This window comes from Schistocerca nitens, chromosome 1 (genome assembly GCF_023898315.1).
Source record: "Schistocerca nitens isolate TAMUIC-IGC-003100 chromosome 1, iqSchNite1.1, whole genome shotgun sequence".
In the NCBI taxonomy this organism is placed as follows: Eukaryota; Metazoa; Arthropoda; class Insecta; order Orthoptera; family Acrididae; genus Schistocerca; species Schistocerca nitens.
Window position 1 is genome coordinate 224,072,158 of NC_064614.1, and position 11,244 is coordinate 224,083,401.

The 11,244-nt window shown below is 45.4% G+C and overlaps 1 protein-coding gene across 1 annotated transcript in view; it reads right to left on the minus strand.

Annotated features, from left to right (window-relative positions):
• The window catches only part of LOC126238085 (bone morphogenetic protein 1-like), a 64,158-nt gene extending 53,645 nt beyond the window's left edge, over positions 1 to 10,513 (minus strand). Inside the window, exons 1-2 of the mRNA XM_049947770.1 lie at positions 10,460 to 10,513; positions 10,283 to 10,384 (exon numbers count right to left, since the gene is read on the minus strand). Of these exons, the coding sequence (XP_049803727.1) occupies positions 10,283 to 10,384; positions 10,460 to 10,513 (156 nt within the window). The remainder of the gene's footprint in view (positions 1 to 10,282; positions 10,385 to 10,459) is intronic.
• Between the last annotated feature and the right edge of the window lie 731 nt (positions 10,514 to 11,244).

Here is an 11,244-nt window from a genome sequence, read left to right on the forward strand (position 1 = left end):
CACGTAAAGTGCCCTCCGCCACACACCGTTGGGTGGCTTGCGGAGTATGAATGTAGATGTAGATGTAGACTGCTTCCCTTTCATGCCCCTCGACTCTTATAACTGCCATCTGGCTTCTGTACAAATTGTAAATAGCCTTTCGCTCCCTGTATTTTACCCCTGCCACTTTCAGAATTTGAAAGAGAGTATTCCAGTTAACGTTGTCAAAAGCTTTCTCTAAGTCTACAAATGCTAGAAACGTAGGTTTGCCTTTTCTTAATCTTCTTCTAAGATAAGTCGTAAGGTTAGTATTGCCTCACGTGTTCCAACATTTCTACGGAATCCAAACTGATCTTCCCCGAGGTCCGCTTCTACCAGTTTTTCCATTCGTCTGTAAAGAATTCGCGTTAGTATTTTGCAGCTGTGACTTATTAAACTGATAGTTCGGTAATTTTCACATCTGTCAACACCTGATTTCTTTGGGGTTGGAATTATTATATTCTTCTTGAAGTCTGTGGGTATTTCGCCTGTCTCATACATCTTGCTCACCAGATGGTAGAGTTTTGTCATGACTGGTTCTCCCAAGGCCATCAGTAGTTCTAATGGAATGTTGTCTACTCCTGGGGCCTTGTTTCGACTCAGGTCTTTCAGAGCTCTGTCAAACTCTTCACGCAGTATCTTATCTCCCATTTCATCTTCATCTACATCCTCTTCCATTTCCATAATATTGTCCTCAAGTGCATCGCCCTTGTATAAACCCTCTATATAGTCCTTCCACCTTTCTGCCTTCCCTTCTTTGCTTAGAACTGGGTTGCCATCTGAGCTCTTGATATTCATACAAGTGGTTCTCTTCTCTCCAAAGGTCTCTTTAATTTTCCTGTAAGCAGTATCTATCTTACCCCTAGTGAGACAAGCCTCTACATCCTTACATTTGTCCTCTAGCCATCCCTGCTTAGCCATTTTGCACTTTCTGTCGATCTCATTTTTGAGACGTTTGTATTCCCTTTTGCCTGCTTCATTTACTGCATTTTTATATTTTCTCCTTTCATCAATTAAATTCAATATTTCTTCTGTTACCCAAGGATTTCTATTGGCCCTCGTCTTTTTACCTACTTGATCCTCTGCTGCCTTCACTACTTCATCCCTCAGAGCTACCCATTCTTCTTCTACTGTATTTCTTTCCCCCATTCCTGTCAATTGTTCCCTTATGCTCTCCCTGAAACTCTCTACAACCTTTGGTTCTTTCAGTTTATCTAGGTCCCATCTCCTTAAATTCCCACCTTTTTGCAGTTTCTTCAGTTTCAATCTGCAGTTCATAACCAATAGATTGTGGTCAGAATCCACATCTGCCCCTGGAAATGTCTTACAATTTAAAACCTGGTTCCTAAATCTCTGTCTTACCATTATATAATCTATCTGATACCTATTAGTATCTCCAGGATTCTTCCAGGTATACAACCTTCTTTTATGATTCTTGAACCAAGTGTTAGTTATGATTAAGTTATGCTCTGTGCAAAATTCTACAAGGCGGCTTCCTCTTTCATTTCTTCCCCCCAATCCATATTCACCTACTATGTTTCCTTCTCTCCCTTTTCCTACTGACGAATTCCAGTCACCCATGACTATTAAATTTTCGTCTCCCTTCACTACCTGAATAATTTCTTTTATCTCGTCATACATTTCATCAATTTCTTCATCATCTGCAGAGCTAGTTGGCATATAAACTTGTACTACTGTAGTAGGCATGGGCTTTGTGTCTATCTTGGTCACAATAATGCGTTCACTATGCTGTTTGTAGTAGCTAACCCGCACTCCTATTTTTTTATTCATTATTAAACCTACTCCTGCATTACCCCTATTTGATTTTGTATTTATAACCCTGTAATCACCTGACCAAAAGTCTTGTTCCTCCTGCCACCGAACTTCACTAATTCCCACTATATCTAACTTTAACCTATCCATTTCCCTTTTTAAATTTTCTAACCTACCTGCCCGATTAAGGGATCTGACATTCCACGCTCCGATCCGTAGAATGCCAGTTTTCTTTCTCCTGATAACGACGTCCTTTTGAGTAGTCCCCGCCCGGAGATCCGAATGGGGGACTATTTTACCTCCGGAATATTTTACCCAAGAGGACGCCATCATCATTTAATCATACAGTAAAGCTGCATGTCCTCGGGAAAAATTACGGCTGTAGTTTCCCCTTGCTTTCAGCCGTTCGCAGTACCAGCACAGCAAGGCCGTTTTGGTTAATGTTACAAGGCCAGATATCTATACGATCTACAAAAAGCCCGAGGTTATTATTAACATTGTCTTCTAGACCATTTGTACAAAAATGGCTCTGAGCACTATGGGACTCAACTGCTGTGGTCATAAGTCCCCTAGAACTTACCATTTGTACACAAGATGGATAGCAAGGGTTCCAAAAGATTTCCCTGAGTCGCGCCTAAAGTTACCTCGACATCTGTCGACGACTCTCTACCATATAGAAATACGCTGAGGTGACAACTCATGGGATAGCGATGTGCACAAATACAGATGGCGGTAGCATCGCGTACACAACGTATAAAAGGGCAGTGCATTGGGGCAGCTGTCATTTTACTCAAGTGATTCATGTGAAAATGTTTCCGACGTGATTGTGTTCGCATGACGGAATCAACAGAAAAATTGTTCAGATGGCTCTGAGCACTATGGGACTAAACTTCTAAGGTCATCAGTCCCCTAGAACTTAGAACTACTTAAACGTAACTAACCTAAGGACATCACACACATCCATGCCCGAGGCAGGATTCGAACCCGCGACCGTAGCGGTCACGCAGTTCCAGACTGTAGCGCCTAGAACCGCTCGGTCACCCCGGCCGGCGAATCAACAGACTCTGAACGCGCAATGGTAGTTGGAGCTAGACGCCTGGGACATTCCATTTCGGAAATCGTTAGGGAATCCAATCTACCGGGATCCACAGTGTCAGGAGTGTGCCGAGAACATCACATTTCAAATTATCTCTCACTGTGGACAACGCAGAGGCCGATGGCCTTCACTTAACGACCCGGAGCAGCGGCATTTTCCTAGAGTTGTTAATGCTAATAGACAAGGAAAGCCGCGTGAAATATCCGCAGAAATCAATGTAGGACGTACGACGAACGTATCCGTTAGGACAGTGTGGCGAAATTTGACGTTAATAAGCGATGGCAGCTGGCTGACGCGAGTGCCTTTGCTAACAGCACATCGTCTGCATCGCCTCTCCTCGGCTCGTGACCATATCAGTCGGCCCCTAGACGACTGGAAAACCGTGGCCTCGTCACATGAGTCCCGATTTCGGTTGATAAGAGCTGACGGTAGGGTCCGAATGTGGCGCAGACCCCACTAAGCCATGGACCCAAGATGTCAACTAGTCACTGTGCAAGCCGGTGGTGGCTCCATAATGGCTGGACTGTATTTACGTCGTATGGTTCAAATGGCTCTGAGCACTATGCGACTTAACTTCTGAGGTCATCAGTCGCCTAGAACTTAGAACAACTTAAACCTAACTAACCTAAGGACTTCATACACATCCATGCCCGAGGCAGGATTTGAACCTGCGACCGTAGCGGTCGCTCGGTTCCAGACTGTAGCGCCTAGAACCGCACGGCCACTCCGGGCGGCACGCCGAATGGATTGTGTCCCCCGGGACAACTGAACCAGTCATTGACTGGAAATGGTATGGTTATGTTCGGCTGTTTGGAGACAATTTTAGCCATTCATGGACCTCATGTTCCCTAAAAACGTTGGAATTTTTATGGATGACAATGCAGCACGTCACCGGAGAACAGTTGTTCGTAGTTGATTTGAAGATCATTCTGGATAATTCGAGCGAATGATTTGACCCCGCCCCCCCCCCCCCCCCCCGGATTGCCCGACATGAATCACATTGAACATTTATGGGACATGATCAAGAGGTCAGTTCGCGGAAAAAATTCTGATCCGACGACACGTCTGCAGTTATGGTCAGGTGTAGACGCAGAATTGTTTAATATTTCTTCAGCGGACTTCCAACGACTTTTTGAGTCCATACCACGTCGTTTCTGCACTAAGCAGGGCAAAGGGAGGTTCCGACACGATATTATTCGGTATCCCATGCCTTTTGTTACCTCAGCGTTTTATGCGTCCTCCCCACTACGAAATTTTCAGTGCAGCCACAAATTTCATTTTATACGCCATACGATAGTATTTTCGGTAATAAGTGCTAGTGTGTTACTGAGTGAAATGATTTTCGGAAGTCCAGAAATATTGCATCCTTGATCGATAGCTTTCAGGAGATCATGTGAGAAAAACGTGAATTTGTTTTCGCAGGAGCGATGTTTTCGGAATATATGCTGTTGAGCATGCGAGAGGTCGTTCTTCTCGACGTATCTCACTATGTTTGACTCAGAATCATATCTAGTACTTTATAGCATATCTCATCAGTCCAGAAAGTTCCGAGACTAAATTAATAAAAAACACAGAAAAGTTAAGATGGTCATTTAACATTTGAGGTGTTCTACATAGTCTCCCCTCACTTGAGTACAGCGCACAGAACGTTCATACAACCACGTGAAACTGTCACAAAAGATCTTCCATGGGACGACGTTCAATTTGCGCGCCACACTGGCTTGAGTGTCGGTTATGTTGTTAAAGCGTTGACCTATCATTTGCGTTTGTGCACTTCGTTGTTTCATTGTAGGTTCGTGTTGGTAACACCAACTGTCGTGACCGCAAAGATTTTTTCCAAGAGAATTGTCCGCATTTTGCATTTCAGTCAGCTCGCGACAGGCGTCCATGCGTCGTTGTTTTTGGTCGGGACTGAAGGCGTCCGGGACAAACTCTGCACGCTGTTTTCACTTCTTCAAAACATTCTGGAGTACGACTTGTGTGAGAAAAGTAATGGTACTGACAACACTGCACGCGACCTAGGCAACGCTGTGTTGTTCTGCTTGTGTAGACTGGTACGTTCATACATTCCAGATGTTCAGTCGGAGTTTCAGTTCCGCACAGCCATCACGTGAAGTTGTGTTTTTTTTCGTGACCTTCTAAACTGGAACAGAGGAAATTAGAACAATGTTGTGCCATCAACTTTAGCGCTAAACTTGGGATACCCACGAGTGTGACCTTTGAATAGTTGAAATAAGCGCTTGAGGAACATTTCTTATCAGGAGCTTAAGTTTTTCGCTGGCACAATCATGTTTGGAAGGCCAAGAACACGTTCAAGATGAACCTCGCTCGGGGAGACTTTTAACTGCAAAAACCGACAACGTCAAGCGTGTGAACGCTCTTGTGAGATCAGACCGGCGTTCGCCAATACCAACATAGTTTTATACGAAGATGTCCTTTAAAGGCTCAGGAAATGGTGAATCGAGTGAGAGCAGACACAGCAGACAAGTGGATGCTTCATCATGGCAAAGCCACGTTCACTTCCATCACGGAATTTTTGACCTCAAAAGGCATTCCTGTTGTTCCACAGTCCCCCTATTCATCTGATCTGACTCTTTGTGACTTTTTTCTCTTTTCCGATATTGAAAGATGTCTTAACAGTACATCATTTTGGCAATCTGGAGAACATTCAAAAGAATGTGACCGACATGTTAAAGGCCCTACCAGTTGTAGCCTTTCAGCGCTGCAACGATGACTGGGAACAATGACTTCGCCGAAGGGAACTACTTTGAGAGGGACAATATTGTTCTTTGAAAAAATAAAAACTAACGTAGATAAATAATTTACTTACACATCTCATATGTTGACATAAAAGTTTTTTTAGTGTACTTTACAATATGACACAGTACTAAACTCAGAAAACTTTTATGTACTAGTCTGGCCGCGGAAGTGTACTCAGTTATATTCTGGAGTATGTCTAAACACTTGATTCAGAGATGTTACTTCATTACGGTTTGTGACACATTAACTTTGAAACACTTCAGTCGTTCGTCCACTACAATCCCGGTTCACAACTGACTGGTCGAAACATATGCTTTCACAGTTATTAGTTCAAACTGTCACCGTAGTTACAGCGCTGACGTCTCTTATCCGCCAGTAATAAAATAAGTCTCGCAACTTTCTGGACGGACGGTGTATGGATGTCAATGGAACTGGAAGACACTGTAGGTTCAAACACGTTTTCCGTCGGAAATTATAGCTGGCCGCTGTAGCCGAGCGGTTCTAGGCACTTCAGTCCGGAACCGCGCGACTGCTACGGTCGCAGGTTCGAATCCTGCCTCGGGCATGGATGTGTGTGATGTCCTTAAGTTAGTTAGGTTTAAATAGTTCTAGTGGACTGAAGACCTCAGATGTCAAGTCCCATAGTGCTCAGTGCCATTTGAACCTTTTTTTTCGCAAATGATGTGGTACGATACTGCAGTGCCTATGTTGTTAAAAATTACGATGCAATGTTCCTTCAGACATTCATGCATATGTGAAGGAACAGGCACTGCGGCGACTAGAGCTGTTATGAAATAAGTAAAATGTAATCGCCGTTGCGAATATGGACAACCGTCAGTTTATGATAGGGTGACGACAATAAAAATTTATGCGTGACCGAGGACGCTCCACAATCAGACCCAAAGTTCCATATGTCGTCAACCATGTATCTACGATTTGCACTCGTGCATTTATTATGCACACTGATGTCCAAAATTAAAGCAACAACCGGAAATTTTGCTAGGATGCATTTATTTTGCCACAAAACAGTATAAACAGATGATAGCAAATAGAAACAATGTAAAGAATTCAGAACGTAAACAACTACAATATGCAAAACAGTAGACGAACATGTTCTTCGTTTGTTACAACTTAACAGACATGCACACACATTAAGACAAATGGTTAATGTGCGCACTATGGGGTATAACCACCTCTGGCGGCAATAAAGGCCCGGCAACGACGGAACATGCTGTGAATAACGTTACCAATATCATGTTGAGGCAATAACGCCCATTCTTCCTGCGGAACTGCTCAAAATTCTTGAAGAGTGGTTGGTGGATGTTGATGTGATGCAACCCGTCTCCCTAGTGCGTCCCAGACACACTCTATGCGATTCAAATCAGGAGAGCTAGCAGCAACGCCTTGTGTGCAGTATCATCCGATTGCAAGAAAACATCAACCATTCGTGCTAAATGAGGTTGAGTATTGTCGTCCATCAATGCGACGTCTGGGTGCACAGCACCTCGCAACAACCGTACATGAGGTCCCAAGACCTCGACACAGTACCTGACAGCAGTTAAACCTTTCTGATTCACCCATACAATTTTATGAAGAGGTGTTCGTGTGGTCAACAGAATCGCTGCCCACACTATTACCTAACCTCCTCGATATCGGTCTCTTTCCGGAATGTTCGGGTCTCGAAATCGTGTTCCACATTCCAATCAGATGCGAATCCGTTGAGAAGCATCCTCCAAACCATATCGGGACTCATCTGTGAAAAGAACATTGGCCCAATTTTCGACTGTCCAGGTGACACGTTGACAACACTACTTTAGACGTACCCTTTTGTGAAGACGCGTCAGAGGCACACATACAGCAGGTCTCCGACAAAAGAGGGCACTCTGTTTAAGCCTTTCTATACCGTTTGCCTCGATACAACACGTCCAGTGGATGCAGCGAGGTCAGATACCAGTTGGTGCGCAGTACTAAAAATGGTTCAAATGGCTCTGAGCACTATGGGACTCAACTGCTGTGGTCATTAGTCCCCTAGAACTTAGAACTACTTAAACCTAACTAACCTAAGGACATCACACACATCCATGCCCGAGGCAGGATTCGAACCTGCGACCGTAGCAGTCGCACGGTTCCGGACTGCGCGCCTAGAACCGCGAGACCACCGCGGCCGGGGTGCAGTACTAAGGCGGTACCGTCGTGTCCTTACAGCCAAATAACAGTCCTCTCTTTCTGATGTCACTCGTGGTCGGCCCAGCCCTGGTCTTCGGGATACAGTTTCAGTCTCTATGAACTGTTATCACATCCGAGAAACAACAGAACGATTCACGTTGAGACATCGAACCACACGAGTTTGCGACTGTTCTGCTTCCATTTTTCCTACGGCTCTCCACCACAGAGAGTCTGGTAGACATGTTCTCTGTGTCATATTGCACCGTCTGTGACTGTGTACACAGCGATTTTGGATCTGGAACTACCTGGCAAACACTGCTCCGTCTGATAGGTGCTCTGACGTCATCGTTGGCGTGGTTTTGCGTTGACCGAAATGCCATCGTCCGTGCAGAACACGATCGTACGGACATTTGTTGACAGTTTGTGTGATTACATCGTGAATTAGATACAGGACGGGGAAATAGCGGTTTGTTGAATGAAATTTTCACTCTACAGCGGAGTGTGCGCTGAAACTTCCTGGCAGATACAGCGGAGTGTGCGCTGTCTCCGCTGTAGAGTGAAAATTTCATTCTAGAAACACCCCCCAGGTTGTGGCTAAGCCATGTCTCCGCAATATCCTTTACTCCAGGAGTGCTAGTTCTGCAAGGTTCGCAGGAGAGCTTCTGTGAAGTCTGGTAGGTAGGAGATGAGGAACTGGCAGAAGTAAAGCTGTGAGGACGGGGCGTGAGTCGTGATTGGATAGCTCAGTTGGTAGAGCATTTGCCCGCGAAAGACAAAGGTCCCGAGTTTGAGTCTCGGTCCGGCATACAGTTTAAATCTACCTAACGGTTTGTAGCTTTAATTTTGGATTCCATTGTATATTGCCATACAGGGAAGAATTTTAATTGAAAGTCACTTACCGAGTGTCGGCGAAGAAACATTGCATCGTAATTCTGAACAAAACAGGCACTGCAATTTCTTATTTATTCGCCGATACTGGGCAAGCGACTGTCAATCAAAATGTCTCCCCTGTACGGGAATATAAAGAATGGATGCACGAGTGCTGGTTGTAGACACATAGTTGGCGACATATTGAAGTTTGGTTCTGGCCGTGAGTTATGTTCGGATAGCCAAATGGTAAAGCGACAGCTCGCGATAAGAGGGAAATCCGGGTTCGAGTCCCAGTCTGGCACAAATCAAATGGTTCAAGTAGCTCTGAGCACTATGGGACTTAACATCTTAGGTCATCAGTCGCCTAGACTTAGAACTACTTAAACCTAACTTAACCAAAGCACATCACACACATCGATGCCCGAGACAGGCTGCGAACCTGCGACCGTAGCAGCAGCGCGGTTCCGGACTAAGACGCCTAGAACCGCTCGGCCACAGCGACCGGCTGTCTGGCACAAATGTTTATTGTCGTCACTCCATTATACAGCTGATGGTTGTCCATACTCGCAACTGCGAATATATTTCATCTTGTTGTTGTTGTCTTCAGTCCTGAGACTGGTTTGATGCAGCTCTCCATGCTACTCTATCCTGTGCAAGCTTCTTCATCTCCCAGTACTTACTGCAACCTACATCGTTCTGAATCTGCTTAGTGTATTCATCTCTTACTCTCCCTCTACGATTTTTACCCTCCACGCTGCACTTCAGTACTAAATTGGTGATCCCTTGATGCCTCAGAACATGTCCTACCAACCGATCCCTTCTTCTAGTCAAGTTGTGCTACAAACTCCTCTTCTCCCCAATTCTATTCAATACCTCCTCGTTATTTATGTGATCTACCCACCTTATCTTCAGCATTCTTCTGTAGCACCACATTTCGAAAGCTTCTATTCTCTTCTTGTCCAAACTATTTATCGTCCATGTTTCACTTCCATACATGGCTACACTCCATACAAATACTCTCAGAAACGACTTCCTGACACTTAAATGTATACTCGATGTTAACAAATTTCTCTTCTTGAGAAACGCTTTCCTTGCCATTGCCAGTCTACATTTTATGTCCTCTCTACTTCGACCATCATCAGTTATTTTGCTCCCCAAATAGCAAAACTCCTTTACTACTTTAAGTGTCTCATTTCCTAATCTAATTCCCTCAGCATCACCCGACTTAATTCGACTACATTCCATTACCCTCGTTTTGCTTTTGTTGATGTTCATCTTATACCCTCCTTTCAAGACACTATCCATTCCCTTCAGCTGCTCTTCCAAGTCCTTTCTGTCTCTGACAGAATTACAATGTCATCGGCGAACCTCATGTATGAAAATGATAAGATATTGTCTAATGAACAAGCTATCGACGACATTCCGGTTCGAAAAGGAAAATAACAAACAGCAAGAGTCCCAACACGTTTACCTGGCACACGACTGAAGATACGTATACATCTGTCGACGACTCCCTATCCAGTGTAACATCCTGAATCCAGTCTCAAACCACCGCAATGTGGGGTGTCCGGAAGCTGAAAGCAGCGCGTTGCGACTGACCTGGCGGCCACGGAGGACGCTGGCCACCTGCGAGGGCTGCAGGATGATGTCTCCCTCGAAGAAGCCGGCCTGCTCCGGGTCCCCCAGGGGCGCGGCGCTGCCCTGCGGGCCCCACAGCCAGACGCAGAGGCCGAGCCACACACAGAGGCAGCGGCAGAGGCGGACGCCTCCCGCGGCCATCGCCGGCCGCTCACTGCGGCCCTCCAGGACCATTAAGCTATCGGCGCCCATGATACGCCGGGCGTTAATGCGTCCGCGACACCCGTATCTGGGCCGGCAGAGCTAGGCCGCTTGCGCAAAGCCCGCCGGCCACGCCGCATCCTCCGTCTCTAGCGCGCTGCTGCCGCGTGGTTCTAGTTGAAGTGCGGCTACTCGTGGAGATCCAGTGTCGGCTGTAATTACCGTACGACCGGGAAACTTGGCAGATATTCGAGTGCTTTAATGTGGGGAAAAAAAATTAGTTCCAATTTTGGCCACCAGGTGCAAATCTGGCGCTGTACAGAATCTCGTCGACGTCTCCGGTGCCCACATTGAACAAAGTGTGCAAATGGTGGTTAATAGTAACATCAACGTTACGCCTTTCGCTCTTGCTTTACTATTTCTGCCCATGTTTCCTTTCTAATCCGTTACATATGGAAACATTTTTCATTCATAGCGCCAGGTTTGCACCTGCTGTCGAAAATTAGAACTAATTTTTTTCCGGCGTAAATCGGTATTGGTTGGTTGGTAGATTTGTGGGTGGGGACCAAACAGCGAGAACATCAGTCTCAACAAAATGGTTCAAATGGTTCTGAGCACTATGGGACTTAACACGCTCAGAGCGTCGTTGGGCGAAAGTGGTAGGGAGACACGTCTTAGAACAAACAGACACCACGCACAATGTTAGAACATCTGTGGTCATCAGTCCCCTAGAACTTAGAACTACTTAAACCAAACTAACCTAAGTACGTCACATACATCCA